The following is a 19,495-nucleotide window of genomic DNA, read 5'->3' on the forward strand; positions in this document are numbered from 1 at the left end:
GTCAAATAAATCCTTGAACCCACTTTACAAAATTCCGACTTTTTCCATAAAACCTGCACATACGACTTTTAAGGTATGATTCTAAACAGATTTTTTTGCATATGTGCAAATGCATCTACTAATTGTGTTTTGTCTGAAATCGATCGTGTGACTTAATACACATTTAATACCATTGTTTAATTACCAGTAAATATGTTTGTCATTTAATTCTACTGTGAGTTGGTGGATTTAATTCTATATACTAAGTTTTGAGAACCGTAACACATATTTAGAATTTAGATGGAGTGATATTTTCCGATCTAATTGTTTTTTGACGAAATACATTCAGCTTTCATATACACGTAATACGGTACATCCGACGACTTGTTGATATTTCGCTCAAATTCATTCATTAGTGTCTTTACTAGAACAATAAATCATGCACGGGTCAAACGAACTGAAGATGTCTATGTCTTTTCCAAATATCAGATATCAAGTTTCAAAATCAGAATACTTTTGATCAACCCTGGCTAATGAGGGGATTACGTAAGAAAGGTGTTAGTGACCTGCCACGCTTAGTTGATTAGCACACGTCACGTGTCAAAATATCAGTTCACAGGTAAGTTAGCGATAGGCCATCATGTTATTGTTGTATAATGTCATATTTGTAAACACTTGTAAATTTTTGGTTTAAATATAAAAGTAAAATATACCGTTTGTACTTAACATATAAGAAGTGTGTCAAGCACTACATGTATATACTTCAGAAACACCCATGCATACATTTGTACATAATAAATGTTTCTGGTTACATGTATATGTATTTTTATAAAAAAAAACTGCAAAATTATTTACAAATGACATATAGAGAAAGATTAATGCAAATATAATGCACAATGTCAGAATTTTGATACATCTGATAGTTATTAGATTTCAGATGTCCAATTCTTTGTGAATTTTGGTCAATATCGATCATTATTATGATACCAAAAATAATAATCTATATGATCAATAAATGTACTGTTGAAGATTGTTTAAATAACACATGTTGACATAGATTAAAAGAGAAGAGAAACACGTTATAGCTATAAATTAATTCTATATTATAAATTAAAACTCTCAAATTTTGTTTTATTGTTTACCCCAAATTAATGTCTATGATGGCTACGTGTATTGAACTATAAAATACATTCAACACATTTTTAGCTCACCTGGTCCAAAGGACCGAGGTGAGCTTATGGGATACCGCAGCCTCCGGCGTCCGGCGTCCGGCGTCCGTTGTCCGTCAACAATCGACTTCTTCTCCATAACCGCTGGTCGGATTTCAACAAAATTTGACTGGTAGCATCCTTATGGGCTACTAACTGAAAATTGTACAAGTGATGGGGCTGACCCCCCAGGGGCCTGAGGGGCGGGGCCAAAAGGGGTCAATTTGGCTATTTCCATATAAACGACTTCTTCTCTGAAACCAAGTATGGGATAGCACCCATAATGCAATGGTAGCATCCTTATAGGGTGGGGATTCAAAATTGTACAAATGATGGGGCTGACCCCCCGGGGGCCTGAGGGGCGGGGTCAATTTGGCTATTTCCATATAAACGACTTCTTCTCTGAAACCAAGTATGGGATAGTACCCATAATGCAATGGTAGCATCCTTATAGGGTGGGGATTAAAAATTGTACAAACGATGGGGCTGACCCCCCCGGAGGCCTGAGGGGCAGGGTCAAATGGGGTCAATTTGGCTATTTCCATATAAACGACTTCTTCTCTGAAACTAAGCATGGGATAGCACTCATAATGCAATTGTAGTATCGTTATAGGGTGGGGATTCAAAATTGTACAAATGATGGGGCTGACCCCCGGGGGGCCTGAGGGGCGGGGTCAATTTGGCTATTTCCATATAAACGACTTCTTCTCTGAAACCAAGCATGGGATAGCACCCATAATGCAATGGTAGCATCCTTATAGGGTGGGGATTCAAAATTGTACAAATAATGGGGCTGACCCCCCGGGGGCCTGAGGGGCGGGGTCAAAAGGGGCCAATTTGGCTATTTCCATATAAACGACTTCTTCTCTGAAACTAAGCATGGTATAGCACCCATAATGCAATGGTAGCATCCTTATAGGGTGGGGATTCAAAATTGTGCAAATGATAGGGCTGACCCCCCGGGGGCCTGAGGGGCGGGGTCAAAAGGGGTTAATTTGGCTATTTTCATATAAATGACTTCTTCTCTGCAACTAAGCATGGTATAGCACCCATTATGCAATGGTAGCATCCTTATAGGGTGGGGATTCCAAATTGTGCAAATGATGGGGCTGACCCCCCGGGGGCCCTGAGGGGCGGGGTCAAAAGGGGTCAATTTGGCTATTTCCATATAAACGACTTCTTCTCTGAAACTAAGCATGGTATAGCACCCATAATGCAATGGTAGCATCCTTATAGTGTGGGGATTCAAAATTGTGCAAATGATAGGGCTGACCCCCTGGGGGCCTGAGGGGCGGGGTCAAAAGGGGTCATTTTGGCTATTTCCATATAAACGACTTCTTCTCTGAAACTAAGCATGGTATAGCACCCATAATGCAATGGTAGCATCCTTATAGTGTGGGGATTCAAAATTGTGCAAATGATAGGGCTGACCCCCCGGGGGCCTGAGGGGCGGGGTCAAAAGGGGTCATTTTGGCTATTTCCATATAAATGACTTCTTCTCTGCAACTAAGCATGGTATAGCACCCATAATGCAATGGTAGCATTCTTGTAGGCTGGGGATTCCAAATTGAGCAAATGATAGGGCTGACCCCCCGGGGGCCTGAGGGGCAGGGTCAAAAGTGGTCAATTTCCATATAAATGACTTTTTCTCTGCAACTAAACATGGGATTGCGCTCATAATGCAATGGTTACATCCTTATAGGGTTTGGATTCAAAATTTTGCAAATGATGGGGCTGACCCCCCGGGGGCCTGAAGGGTGGGGTCAAAAGGGGTCAATTTGGCTATTTCCATATAAACGACTTCTTCTCTGCAACTAAGAATGGAAGAGCACTTATAATGCAATGGTAGCATCCTAATAGGGTTTGGATTTGAAATTGTACAAATGATAGGGCTGACCCCCGGGGCCTTAAACGGCAATAGATGCGAGGTCAAAAAGGTCAATTAGGCTACTATTTTCATATAAATTACTTTGTCTCTGAACCTATGTATTGGATAGCATATTTGTATGGTATCAATAGCATCATTGTATGGTTGTGATTCAAAATTAAACTTTGGGAGTCAATTTTGCTTATTTTTCTAATTGTCAGAGTCTTTTGATAATTACTAACAAAAAACCAGGTGAGCGATACAGGCCCTCTGGGCCTCTTGTCTTTTGTGTTATGTTGGTTCTTGAAATTCATAGCAGTGAATTTTTATTTATACTGAAACATATTCAAATGGATAATTATATGACCATCGTTTTCCGAATTTGTCTCTTGTAGGATTACATAGTGAAAATTGAATATTCCCGAAGTTTGATAATTTAGTGATTTGTTGAAACAGAGATTAGATCTCTAGTAAAAATGTACCGAGGAGTGCACGTATAAAAGTTTACACAAGGTACACAAAGTGATGCTTCTAGACTGATTATAAATATGTATTTTAGCCTTATTTCAGTTGCAATATTTCCTAATATAATATGATCAAATCGTCATCATAACTGTATATATATTTGTCAAATTATCGTTACCCCATTTCAGGAATATATATATGTCCACCTTTGTGCTATAACCCCACTACCAAACATATACAGCTCACACTGCCGTTGTCCTCGTGACGTCACATCCTGTTATTTCCCAAATCAGGGTGAGCGCCGATACCCTGATTAGCAGTCGTTATACAGGTAAAAATCGGGGTCATGATACGATACGTATCTTGATACTTAACCTGTGATACAATACGTATCTCGATTCTTTTAGGTCATCCGTGTGACAACATTTCCTTTGGAGAACGTAACTGAACAAACATCAAGTAGTGTGTAGACTCTGTGGGTGTGCAATAAACTACACGGAATCACCACAAATAGTCTCCTCAATCCAAATGTCACCACACGGGTGATCTAAATGATGCCGGTGGATCTGACTGTTTGATCAAGTTCACTGCCATTTTGTTGCTGTTGTAGTGTATAAAGGGCGACAACTTTTATTGAATTATTATGTCATGGCACGCCGTCCGGCGTCCCGCATCCGTTGTCTTGTCTGTCAACATTTCCTTTAAATCGCTACTAGTCGTATAGTTCTGCATGAATTTCAACCAAATTTGGCCACAAACATTCTTGGGGAAGAGAAACAGAGTTTGTATAAATTTTGGCTCTGATTCCCAGGGGCAGGAGGGGCGGGGCCCAATAGGAGAAATAGAGGTTTAACCTTTAAATTGCTACTAGTCATAGAGTTCTGCATGGAATGTAACCAAATTTTGCAAGAACTATCCTTGAGGGAAGGGGAACAGAGTTTGTATAAATTTTGGCTCTGACCCCCCAGCAGCAAAGTGGTAACAGAACTTGTATGAAATGAGAGACGTAAGGTGCGATAACAGAGTTATCATTCCTTCAGAACGAATGTTAACACGACAACTTTTACCTATCAACACGCTTATACACAAATTGAGTTAAAAGAAAACTGACATATACTTTTTAATGATATTTTAAAGTTAAGTAAATCCTGGTGTGATCTATTGACTGAGATAGGTGTTGAATGTTCGAAAATTCATTTGAGTGAGAAAAAAAATCAACATTTTCATCGCTAGTTTCTGTTTAATTTGACCTAGCGAACAAATGCTAAAAGTTGACAAACTGAGATTCTGCACATTAAAAATTTAGACGGTCTTGGAAATTGGTGGTATTTCGCAGGGTCCCAGTAAATTTCCACGGCAGAGGAGATTTCAGGACTTGTGGGCCGCCTTCCTTCAAAGCTACTCTGACCGATTCGATCAACGAGTGGACCATTCACAAATTGATCATATTTATGAAAATTCTTTTAATCTTTTTTATATAATTACTTAAATTTATAAAACGTTTTATAAGTCTTGTAATGATATCCAAATATTTGTTGGGGATTGTGTGTATTGTGGAAATTGGAGCTGTTTTGGGCATTCAACCGCACAAAGGAATGCTATACAACTAGCGCTACCTGATAGAAAGAGTGTGCATGGTAATGTTGTGTCACTTGTGTATCCGGTTTGAACCGGTTCGTACTGATGTTGAAAGCCGCCTCGCTTTTCAAGTTACAATCGGCAATATCAGGTAGGTAGGCCTATAGCAAGTTATGTATTTTACTTGTTAAAGCTATCACTTTCGCGGCGGATGTTAGTATTATTTGCTATCTCATATTTGAGGTTGCTGTTGTTTATTGTGACTGTGTTTCGTATGCCTACTGCAGTACAGAGTCTGATGATGACAGTGACTGAATCAAGTGTTAGGCTAGGGAACACTGCATGGATTATTCAAAAACAACTCGTAAACTGACAGTCTATTGTACAGACTCTGAGACAGCTGCATTTTTAATATGTTCTCCTTATATATTGCTTAATTGTATGGTTAAATTGCTACCTACTGCAGTAGTGTAATTAAACCATACCCATTATCAGATGACACATGTTTTGTTGATCAGCTGTTCAATAGTCTAAAAATAGCACCATGATGAGATCAAAGAGAGAGACACGTCCATGTGACAATGTCTGGCAAGGGATAGCCGTAAACTGAATATAAGTGACAGACAACTAAAGAAGACACGTATAGGCCTACCGTACACAATTTTTACATTACCTAAAAGTTACTGTACACTTAGGGGGAAGGGGGGGGGGGGGCATAGTAACAACAGGTTTTTAAAAATTAAATGTACTGTATATCAAACACTCAACAGCCTCTTCAGTTTCAGTTTCGAGCATTTCAGAGATCACAACTAAACTTTTAATTGATTTTTTTTTTTTTTTTTTTGTTATATATTTATTCTAAAAAATGTTCTCTACTGGGATCCAACCAGTAGTCGTGACGGAACAGTAGCCATGATTATGTGCATATTCTACTGTGTGTCCAGAGTTACAAATTTCTGGAGCTACTGAAGAATACTTCATCATGGTGTTGTTTTGTTTATGTGGAAATAATATGTTTCATGAGACGCAAAGAATTATTTTTCCCAAATAACGGTTTGGTTTGATTAGTTTAACGTCCTATTAACAGCCAGGGTCATGTAAGGATGTGCCAGGATTGTTGGTGGAGGAAAGCTGAAGTACCCAGAGAAAAACCACCAACCAGCAGTCAGTACCTGGCAACTGCCTCACATGGGATTCGAACTGGCGACCCAGAGGTGGAGGGCATGTGGTAATATGTCGATACATCTTAACCACTCGGCCACCACAACCCCAAAATAACGGTCCCAGTAGTTTGTCTAAAAAAATGTCTCTGTCTCCCAGCCAATTCCAAACAATATTTCATAATTATGAAACAATAACTTTTGGAAATAGATCTAAAAAAATCATATAGTATCTCTCTCAACATACAGATAGATTTAAAAATTTTAACTCATATCGGTTAAGGTATTATACCAATAAAAATATTATTTGCTTTTGAAAATTTTTTTTTTATTGCTTCATTCTTTACATGTTTGCAAACTTTTTTTTCACTCGGATTGAAGGGAGGCAATTTCCTTATTTGTTCATTTTCTAGGTACATTTTCTAGCATAACACTAAACACAATTAAAAAAAATAGCCAAAATGTAAAAATGTATGTACTATTCAAATAGATTTCTTGTTAAGCAAGATCAATATTGTCTATTATTACTATTTTCTTATTTATACCAGGAGAAAAAAAAAGTTTCTTTTTGATAAAATAGGGTTAACGGAGACTTATACATCAGTGGGTTTTATTAGTTTAATGTCATATTATCAGCCAGGGTTATGAAAGGATGTGCGTTTTGTTGGTGGAGGAAAGCCGGAGTACCCGGAGAAAAACCAGTGACAAGAGTGACCCAGAGGTGAGCTAGGCTTGTGGTTATATGTCTGGACATCTTAACCACTTGGCCACCGCGGCTCTGACTATTATACGATAATCATATACAAGACATTTAAAAAAGTCGTTTATGTCATGTCATTATTTAAATTAAATATCAGAATCAGTATTTATTGATCATTTAAGGAGATGATAGAGAAAAGTCAGAGTACATGGAGAAGAACCACTGACAAGCAGTCAGTACATATATGTACATGGCATCTACCCCACATGAGATTCAAACTCGTAACCCAAAGACATCTTATTAAATCACTCGGCCCCAAACAACTCCATCTTCTAAAAAATTTAAACCAGTGTGTCCTTATAAGTGACCAATACTGATGACAGTATGGAAATCAAAATTGAAACTTGTAATTAAAAGGACAATTAAGTGAGTTTTATTCTGTTAATACATAACTACAAGGCAAAATATGACATAAATGTATTGTTCTACATTCCTTATGAAACATGCATCATAAAATATTGACAAATTCCGTGTCATTGTTAAGTATTTTAATTGATACTGTTTGAATTCCAAATGGTATGGCAATACAATTAAAGGCCAAATATCTGTATCTTTCTTAATTTTCATTATTTAGAAGAATGTTGAAAAAAAATCCTGTTGTAAATCATGCAGAGACGGGACTAAATAAGTCAAGATGAGCGATAATGGTTCGGAATATTTTGATAAAAATCAAATAAATATTAAACATCGCTAGGTGGGTCCCACTTAGTCAAACAAGCCGAAGTTAGCCGATATTATAACGTCGTGGCTGCGAACGTCATGTGACCACTGTAACTACGTAACTTCTGTCCGTACTTGTCCGAAAATGAGTCATGAACTCCGTTCGGCAATAATTGTAACTTCTATGGCGACCAGTTTAAAATGAAGACATGTTTACATGTATCGTCTTTCAACAACTGCAGTACCAAAGTTATAAAAAAACATTATAATATATACTTTAACATATCTTAATTTCAACTACATCTACAAATACTAACAATATCGGAGTCAAATTTACCTTGAATTTGTGTTGATATTACGTACAGTGTGGCCTTAAGCATGTACAATATGTACAATGTACCCACACCCGAGCCAAAGATGCAAAATTTAAACAAATGCAATAAATAACCATGGCCACCGATGAGTAGATGGAATTGGTTTTTTGACAGGAACATGTACCTAATAAGGTAAACACGCTACTGTAAGAGTGATTTGAGTATTTCTGGACAAAAGTTGCATTACTCCCTGAGTAAGGGCCAGGGTTCGGCATACAAGATGTCCGACCACAATGTGTAATGGTGGACAGCGAGCAAGTTTGAACACTTCTCACACATTTCATTACCAATGGCACCATGGACTTTTTTTTGGCACATAACATTCATAATCCATGAAGCTACATATGAGCTGCACAAGATATATAGAAAAGGGAAGGCAATAATTTTGGACTGAAACCAAAAAAAGGGTGGGACTCTGTAAAGTTATGGTAAATATTGTATCATGAAAATAGGGTTTTGGCTCTGACCCCCCGAAGGCAAGGGGGGCGGTCCCAATAGGGGAAATAGAGGTAAATTCTATAAATCGCTACTTCTCCTAAAGTTCTGCATGGATTGTAACCAAATTTGGCTACAAACATCCTTAGTTGAAGGGAAACAGAACTTTTGGCTCTGACCCCCCTGGGGGCAGGAGGGGCGGGCCCCAATAGGGGAAATATAGGTAAATCCTATAAATCGCTATTTGTCCTAGAGTTCTGCATGGATTTTAACCAAATTTGGCCAGAAACATCCTTGGGGGAAAGGGAATAGAACTTGTATAAATTTTGACTCTGACCCCCCAAGGGCAGGAGGGGTGAGGCAAATGAGGGAAATAGAGGTAAATCTTAAAAATCGCTACTTGTCCTAGAGTTCTGCATGGATTGTAACCAAATTTTGCCAGAAATGTCCTTGGGGGAAGGGGAACAGAACTTATATAAATTTTGGCTCTGACCTCCCAGGGGCAGGAGGGGCGGGGCCCAATAAGGGAAATAGCAATAAATCCTATAAATCGCTACTAGTCATATAGTTCTGCTTGGAAATTTTAACCAAATTTGGCCCAGAAACATTCTTGGGGTTAACAGAATTCGTATAAATTTTGGCTTTGACCCCTGGAGCAGAAAGAGTGGGCCCAATAGGGGAATTAGAGGTAAATATTTAATTCCTTCAGAAAAGAAACAATGAACCTGTATTCAGAACATTACTTGGCATTACAAACCAGGTGAGCGATACAGGTCCTGTGGGCCTCTTGTTATAGGTATCAAGATACAAATTTCATGTATTGTGTATCGTAGTTCCTGAAAAAAACTGATATTATTGGTGTATCGTTACAGCCCTAAATAACGTATATTTCAATGTGAAAAATGTATTAAATACAAATATGCATTTATTTAAATACATTTGCATGTTGTTATGCATATAATAAAATAGGGTTTTAGATGTTTGAGATAATTTCCTTTGAAGGAATCCAAGGCTTACTTTCAAGAGTGGCCTATTTCCAGGTTTATTATCGAGATTTTAGGGTATTTATCCTCAGTCAATTATCGATGATTATGCATTACAATAGGATATAGGGTAAATAGTCACCATTTGACTGTTACAGGTTAAATGTCCTACAGATTTCCTCAGGCTTCGGTGATATGGGAGGAATACGATGGCACCTTGTACTAGCCTTGGCTGTGGCCTGGGTTCTTGTCTTTCTGTGTCTGATGAAGGGCGTCAAATCTGTCGGAAAGGTAAAATATCTCATTAACACAGTAACACAAAAGGACCAACAGACAGTACTTTGGTTTTATACTTTCTTTTCACCTGATCAGTCACTAATTTTTAATATGGCTATGTAGATAATGTTTATGAAACAAATTTCCTTATTAGGTTGTACAGCCCTCCTCCTGTGTAGACTATATAGAAAACTGTATAATATTAGACTATATAGAAAACTGTATAATGTTAGACTATATAGAAAACTGTATAATGTTAGACTATATAGAAAACTGTATAATGTTAGACTATATAGAAAACTGTATAATGTTAGACTATATAGAAAACTGTATAATGTTAGACTATATAGAAAACTGTATAATGTTAGACTATATAGAAAACTGTATAATGTTAGACTATATAGAAAACTGTATAATGTTAGACTATATAGAAAACTGTATAATGTTAGACTATATAGAAAACTGTATAATGTTAGACTATATAGAAAACTGTATAATGTTAGACTATATAGAAAACTGTATAATGTTAAACTATATAGAAAACTGTATAATGTTAGACTATATAGAAAACTGTATAATGTTAGACTATATAGAAAACTGTATAATGTTAGACTATATAGAAAACTGTATAATGTTAGACTATATAGAAAACTGTATAATGTTAGACTATATAGAAAACTGTATAATGTTAGACTATATAGAAAACTGTATAATGTTAGACTATATAGAAAACTGTATAATGTTAGACTATATAGAAAACTGTATAATGTTAGACTATATAGAAAACTGTATAATGTTAGACTATATAGAAAACTGTATAATGTTAGACTATATAGAAAACTGTATAATGTTAGACTATATAGAAAACTGTATAATGTTAGACTATATAGAAAACTGTATAATGTTAGACTATATAGAAAACTGTATAATGTTAGACTATATAGAAAACTGTATAATGTTAGACTATATAGAAAACTGTATAATGTTAGACTATATAGAAAACTGTATAATGTTAGACTATATAGAAAGCTGTATAATGTTAGACTATATAGAAAACTGTATAATGTTAGACTATATAGAAAACTGTATAATGTTAGACTATATAGAAAACTGTATAATGTTAGACTATATAGAAAACTGTATAATGTTAGACTATATAGAAAACTGTATAATGTTAGACTATATAGAAAACTGTATAATGTAGACTATATAGAAAACTGTATAATGTTAGACTATATAGAAAACTGTATAATGTTAGACTATATAGAAAACTGTATAATGTTAGACTATATAGAAAACTGTATAATGTTAGACTATATAGAAAACTGTATAATGTTAGACTATATAGAAAACTGTATAATGTTAGACTATATAGAAAACTGTATAATGTTAGACTATATAGAAACTATATAATGTTAGACTATATAGAAAACTGTATAATGTTAGACTATATAGAAAACTGTATAATGTTAGACTATATAGAAAACTGTATAATGTTAGACTATATAGAAAACTGTATAATGTTAGACTATATAGAAAACTGTATAATGTTAGACTATATAGAAAACTGTATAATGTTAGACTATATAGAAAACTGTATAATGTTAGACTAATAGAAAACTGTATAATGTTAGACTATATAGAAACTGTATAATGTTAGACTATATAGAAAACTGTATAATGTATGTCATGGTTTCTCAGGTTGTATATGTCGCGGCCCTCCTCCCGTATCTGTGTGGACTATATAGAAAACTGTATAATGTTAGACTATATAGAAAACTGTATAATGTTAGACTATATAGAAAACTGTATAATGTTAGACTATATAGAAAACTGTATAATGTTAGACTATATAGAAAGCTATATAATGTTAGACTATATAGGAAACTGTATAATGTTAGACTATATAGGAAACTGTATAATGTTAGACTATATAGAAAACTGTATAATGTTAGACTATATAGAAAACTGTATAATGTTTGTCACGGTTTCCCAGGTTGTATATGTCGTGGCCCTCCTCCCGTATCTGTGTAGACTATATAGAAAACTGTATAATGTTAGACTATATAGAAAACTGTATAATGTTAGACTATATAGAAAACTGTATAATGTTAGACTATATAAAGTTAGACAATAGAAACTGTATAATGTATGTCATGTTTCTCAGTGTATATGTCGCCCCCTCCTGTATAATGTTAGACTATATAGAAAACTGTATAATGTTAGACTATATAGAAAACTGTATAATGTTAGACTATATAGAAAACTGTATAATGTTAGACTATATAGAAAACTGTATAATGTTAGACTATATAGAAAGCTGTATAATGTTAGACTATATAGAAAACTGTATAATGTTAGACTATATAGAAAACTGTATAATGTTAGACTATATAGAAAACTGTATAATGTTAGACTATATAGAAAACTGTATAATGTTAGACTATATAGAAAACTGTATAATGTTAGACTATATAGAAAACTGTATAATGTTAGACTATATAGAAAACTGTATAATGTTAGACTATATAGAAAACTGTATAATGTTAGACTATATAGAAAACTGTATAATGTTAGACTATATAGAAAACTGTATAATGTTGATTAGACTATATAGAAAACTGTATAATGTATGTCATGGTTTCTCAGGTTGTATATGTCGCGGCCCTCCTCCCGTATCTGTGTAGACTATATAGAAAACTGTATAATGTTAGACTATATAGAAAACTGTATAATGTTAGACTATATAGAAAACTGTATAATGTTAGACTATATAGAAAACTGTATAATGTTAGACTATATAGAAAACTGTATAATGTTAGACTATATAGAAAACTGTATAATGTTAGACTATATAGAAAACTGTATAATGTTAGACTATATAGAAAACTGTATAATGTTAGACTATATAGAAAACTGTATAATGTATGTCATGGTTTCTCAGGTTGTATATGTCGCGGCCCTCCTCCCGTATCTGTGTAGACTATATAGAAAACTGTATAATGTTAGACTATATAGAAAACTGTATAATGTTAGACTATATAGAAAACTGTATAATGTTAGACTATATAGAAAACTGTATAATGTTAGACTATATAGAAAACTGTATAATGTTTGTCACAGTATCCCAGGTTGTATATGTCGCAGCCCTCTTCCCATATTGTGTAGACTATATAGAAAACAGTATGTAAATGTTTGTCACTATATAGAAAACTGTATAATGTATGTCACAATATCCAGGTTGTATATGTCGCAGCCCTCTTCCCATATTGTGTAGACTATATAGAAAACTGTATAATGTTAGACTATATAGAAAACTGTATAATGTTGTCACGGTTTCCCAGGTTGTATATGTCAAGCCCTCCTCCCGTATCTGTGTGGACTATATAGAATACTGTATAATGTATGTCACGGTTTCCCAGGTTGTATATGTCGCGGCCCTCCTCCCGATCTGTGTAGACTATATAGAAAACTGTATAATGTTTGTCACGGTTTAAGGTTGTATATGTCACTGCCCTGCTCCCGTATCTGTTAGACTATATAGAAAACTGTATAATGTTAGACTATATAGGTATCCTGGTATAATGTTAGACTATATAGAAAACTGTATAATGTTATGTCTATATAGAAAACTGTATATAATGTCTGACTATATAGTTGTATATGTCACAGCCCTCTCCGTAATGGTTAGACTATATAGAAAACTGTATAATGTTAGACTATATAGAAAACTGTATAATGTTAGACTATATAGAAAACTGTATAATGTTAGACTATATAGAAAACTGTATAATGTTAGACTATATAGAAAACTGTATAATGTTAGACTATATAGAAAACTGTATAATGTTAGACTATATAGAAAACTGTATAATGTTAGACTATATAGAAAACTGTATAATGTTAGACTATATAGAAAACTGTATAATGTTTGTCACGGTTTCCCAGGTTGTATATGTCGTGGCCCTCCTCCCGTATCTGTGTAGACTATATAGAAAACTGTATAATGTTAGACTATATAGAAAACTGTATAATGTTAGACTATATAGAAAACTGTATAATGTTAGACTATATAGAAAACTGTATAATGTTAGACTATATAGAAAACTGTATAATGTTAGACTATATAGAAAACTGTATAATGTTAGACTATATAGAAAACTGTATAATGTTTGTCACGGTTTCCCAGGTTGTATATGTCACGGCCCTCCTCCCGTATCTGTGTAGACTATATAGAAAGCTGTATAATGTTTGTGACGGTTTCCCAGGTTGTATATGTCGTGGCCCTCCTCCGATATTGGTGTAGACTATATAGAAAACTGTATAATGTATGTCATGGTATCCAAGATTGTATATGTCACGGCCCTCCTCCCTTATCTGTGTAGACTATATAGAAAACTGTATAATGTTAGACTATATAGAAAACTGTATAATGTATGTCATCGTATCCCAGGTTGTATACGTCACGGACCTCCTCCCGTATTTGTGTAGACTAGATAGAATACTGTATAATGTTTGTCACAGTTTCCAGGTTGTATATGTTGCGGCCCTCCTCCCGTTTCTGTGTAGACTATATAGAAAACTGTATAATGTTTGTCACGGTTTCCCAGGTTGTAGACTATTGAGAAAAAAATGTATAATGTGTGTCACGGTATCCAAGGTTGTATATGTCACAGCCCTCCTGTCATATTTGTGTAGACTATATAGAAAACTGTATAATGTTAGACTATATAGAAAACTGTATAATGTTAGACTATATAGAAAGCTGTATAATGTTAGACTATATAGAAAACTGTATAATGTTAGACTATATAGAAAACTGTATAATGTTAGACTATATAGAAAACTGTATAATGTTAGACTATATAGAAAACTGTATAATGTTAGACTATATAGAAAACTGTATAATGTTAGACTATATAGAAAACTGTATAATGTTAGACTATATAGAAAACTGTATAATGTTTGTCACTGTATAATGTTAGACTATATAGAAAACTGTATAATGTTAGACTATATAGAAAACTGTATAATGTTAGACTATATAGAAAGCTGTATAATGTTAGACTATATAGAAAACTGTATAATGTTAGACTATATAGAAAACTGTATAATGTTAGACTATATATAAGCTGTATAATGTTATACTATATAGAAAACTGTATAATGTTAGACTATATAGAAAACTGTATAATGTTAGACTATATAGGAAACTGTATAATGTTAGACTATATAGAAAACTGTATAATGTTAGACTATATAGAAAACTGTATAATGTTAGACTATATAGAAAGCTGTATAATGTTAGACTATATAGAAAACTGTATAATGTTAGACTGTATAGAAAACTGTATAATGTTAGACTATATAGAAAGCTGTATAATGTTAAACTATATAGAAAAAACTGTATAATGTTAGACTATATAGAAAACTGTATAATGTTAGACTATATAGAAAACTGTATAATGTTAGACTATATAGAAAACTGTATAATGTTAGACTATATAGAAAACTGTATAATGTTAGACTATATAGAAAACTGTATAATGTTAGACTATATAGAAAACTGTATAATGTTAGACTATATAGAAAACTGTATAATGTTAGACTATATAGAAAACTGTATAATGTATGTCATGGTTTCTCAGGTTGTATATGTCGCGGCCCTCCTCCCGTATCTGTGTGGACTATATAGAAAACTGTATAATGTTAGACTATATAGAAAACTGTATAATGTTAGACTATATAGAAAACTGTATAATGTTAGACTATATAGAAAACTGTATAATGTTAGACTATATAGAAAGCTGTATAATGTTAGACTATATAGAAAACTGTATAATGTTAGACTATATAGAAAACTGTATAATGTTAGACTATATAGAAAACTGTATAATGTTAGACTATATAGAAAACTGTATAATGTTAGACTATATAGAAAACTGTATAATGTTAGACTATATAGAAAGCTGTATAATGTTAGACTATATAGAAAACTGTATAATGTATGTCATGGTTTCTCAGGTTGTATATGTCGCGGCCCTCCTCCTGTATCTGTGTGGACTATATAGAAAAACTGTATAATGTTAGACTATATAGAAAACTGTATAATGTTAGACTATATAGAAAACTGTATAATGTTAGACTATATAGAAAACTGTATAATGTTAGACTATATAGAAAACTGTATAATGTTAGACTATATAGAAAACTGTATAATGTTAGACTATATAGAAAACTGTATAATGTTAGACTATATAGAAAACTGTATAATGTTAGACTATATAGAAAACTGTATAATGTTAGACTATATAGAAAGCTGTATAATGTTAGACTATATAGAAAACTGTATAAAGTTAGACTATATAGAAAACTGTATAATGTTAGACTATATAGAAAGCTGTATAATGTACTGTCATGGTTTCTCAGGTTGTATATGTCGCGGCCCTCCTCCCGTATCTGTGTGGACTATATATAGAAAACTGTATAATGTTAGACTATATAGAAAACTGTATAATGTTAGACTATATAGGAAACTGTATAATGTTAGACTATATAGAAAACTGTATAATGTTAGACTATATAGAAAACTGTATAATGGTTAGACTATATAGGAAACTGTATAATGTTAGACTATATAGGAAAACTGTATAATGTTAGACTATATAGAAAACTGTATAATGTTAGACTATATAGAAAACTGTATAATGTTAGACTATATAGAAAACTGTATAATGTTAGACTATATAGTAAAACTGTATAATGTTAGACTATATATAGAAAACAGTATAATGTATGTCATGGTTTCTCAGGTTGTATATGTCGCGGCCCTCCTCCCGTATATCTGTGAGGAATATATAGAAAACTGTATAATGTTAGACTATATAGAAAACTGTATAATGTTAGACTATATAGAAAACAGTATAATGTTAGACCTATATAGAAAACTGTATAATGTTAGACTATATAGAAAACTGTATAATGTTTGTCACAGTATCCCAGGTTGTATATGTCGTAGCCCTCTTCCCATATTGGTGTAGACTATATAGAAAACAGTATGATGTTATACTATATAGAAAAACTGTATAATGTATGTCACAATATCCCAGGTTGTAGTATATGTCGCAGCCCTCTTCCCATATTGGTGTAGACTATATAGAAAAACTGTATAATGTTAGACTATATAGAAAACTGTATAATGTATGTCACGGTTTCCCAGGTTGTATATGTAGTGGCCCTCCTCCCGTATCTGTGTGGACTATATAGAATACTGTATAATGTATGTCACGGTTTCCCAGGTTGTATATGTCGCGGCCCTCCTCCCATATCTGTGTAGACTATATAGAAAACTGTATAATGTTTGTCACGGTTTCCCAGGTTGTATATGTCACTGCCCTGCTCCCGTATCTGTGTAGACTATATAAAAAACTGAATAATGTATGTCATAGTTTCCCAGGTTGTATATGTCAAGGCCCTCCTCCCGCATCTGTGTGGACTATATAGAAAACTGTATAATGTATGTCATGGTATCCAAGATTGTATATGTCGCGGCCCTCCTCCCGTATCTGTGTAGACTATATAGAAAGCTGTATAATGTTTGTCACGGTTTCCCAGGTTGTATATGTCACGGCCCTTCTCCGTATTGGTGTAGACTATATAGAAAACTGTATAATGTATGTCACAGTATCCAGGTTGTGTATGTCACAGCCCTCTTGTCATATTTGTGTAGACTATATAGAAAACTGTATAATGTTAGACTATATAGAAAACTGTATAATGTTAGACTATATAGAAAGCTGTATAATGTTAGACTATATAGAAAACTGTATAATGTTAGACTATATAGAAAACTGTATAATGTTAGACTATATAGAAAACTGTATAATGTTAGACTATATAGAAAACTGTATAATGTTAGACTATATAGAAAACTGTATAATGTTTGTCACGGTTTCCCAGGTTGTATATGTCGTGGCCCTCCTCCCGTATCTGTATAATGTTAGACTATATAGAAAACTGTATAATGTTAGACTATATAGAAAACTGTATAATGTTAGACTATATAGAAAACTGTATAATGTTAGACTATATAGAAAACTGTATAATGTTAGACTATATAGAAAACTGTATAATGTTAGACTATATAGAAAACTGTATAATATAATGTTAGACTATATAGACTATATAGAAAACTGTATAATGTTTGTCACGGTTTCCCAGGTTGTATATGTCACGGCCCTCCTCCCGTATCTGTGTAGACTATATAGAAAGCTGTATAATGTTTGTGACGGTTTCCCAGGTTGTATATGTCGTGGCCCTCCTCCCATATTGGTGTAGACTATATAGAAAACTGTATAATGTATGTCATGGTATCCAAGATTGTATATGTCACGGCCCTCCTCCCTTATCTGTGTAGACTATATAGAAAACTGTATAATGTTAGACTATATAGAAAACTGTATAATGTATGTCATCGTATCCCAGGTTGTATACGTCACGGCCCTCCTCCCGTATTTGTGTAGACTAGATAGAATACTGTATAATGTTTGTCACAGTTTCCCAGGTTGTATATGTTGCGGCCCTCCTCCCGTTTCTGTGTAGACTATATAGAAAACTGTATAATGTTTGTCACGGTTTCCCAGGTTGTAGACTATTGAGAAAACTGTATAATGTGTGTCACGGTATCCAAGGTTGTATATGTCACAGCCCTCCTGTCATATTTGTGTAGACTATATAGAAAACTGTATAATGTTAGACCATATAGAAAACTGTATAATGTTAGACTATATAGAAAGCTGTATAATGTTAGACTATATAGAAAACTGTATAATGTTAGACTATATAGAAAACTGTATAATGTTAGACTATATAGAAAACTGTATAATGTTAGACTATATAGAAAACTGTATAATGTTAGACTATATAGAAAACTGTATAATGTTAGACTATATAGAAAACTGTATAATGTTAGACTATATAGAAAGCTGTATAATGTTAGACTATATAGAAAACTGTATAATGTTAGACTATATAGAAAACTGTATAATGTTAGACTATATAGAAAACAGTATAATATTAGATTACAGTCGAGACTGTCTGAGCGACCCCCTGTATGTAGCGACTCCCTGTCTTATGTGACCTTACTTGAGACCCCCAACGTATTTTGCTATATAATGGGTCTGTTTTCAGCGACTCCCTGTCTTACGTGACAAGCGACCATGTTTTTACAACCCAAACATCATAAAAAGTCTGTCTTGAGCGACTTTCCATTTGCCTGAGGCCATAATTATGATAGATAAAGAGGTGTGAACATCGAACTAAACATCGACTGTTGACTACGATAAGAGTACATTACTGTGTAACCAGTTTTGACGGATCATGAAAGATCGTTTTTTCCCACAAAAATTTGCCTTAAACTATTAAAAAGGCTAGATATCATTCAGATATCTCCTACTAAACAATGGTAAACATTGACAATTAATAACGGAACACATTAAATAAATCGGCATGTTTTATTTCGCCTACCGTATCATCCTATGGCTTGGCGTGGGTGACTCTCTTCTTGTTTTGTACATGGCATTTACGACCAAACATAATTTCGTTCTTTGATATGATTAAACAGTCATTATAACTGTCATCTCATAGTCAGAAACTCTATATTTTCTTCAAAAGTTTCTCATAACACCAAAAAGTCTTGTAAAAGCAAATGCACATGACTTGGGCTTCTGTAATGGCCGCCATTTGGTAGCA

General features: G+C 33.8%; 1 protein-coding gene across 1 annotated transcript in view; it reads left to right on the forward strand.

The window, feature by feature from the left end:
- LOC138312951 (sodium- and chloride-dependent creatine transporter 1-like) overlaps nt 1-19,495 on the forward strand; it is a 106,111-nt gene that overhangs the window by 56,569 nt on the left and 30,047 nt on the right. Inside the window, exon 6 of the mRNA XM_069253656.1 lies at nt 9,628-9,760. Within this exon, the coding sequence (XP_069109757.1) occupies nt 9,628-9,760 (133 nt within the window). The remainder of the gene's footprint in view (nt 1-9,627; nt 9,761-19,495) is intronic.

The sequence above is a fragment of the Argopecten irradians genome, chromosome 2 (genome assembly GCF_041381155.1).
Source record: "Argopecten irradians isolate NY chromosome 2, Ai_NY, whole genome shotgun sequence".
Taxonomy (NCBI): Eukaryota; Metazoa; Mollusca; class Bivalvia; order Pectinida; family Pectinidae; genus Argopecten; species Argopecten irradians.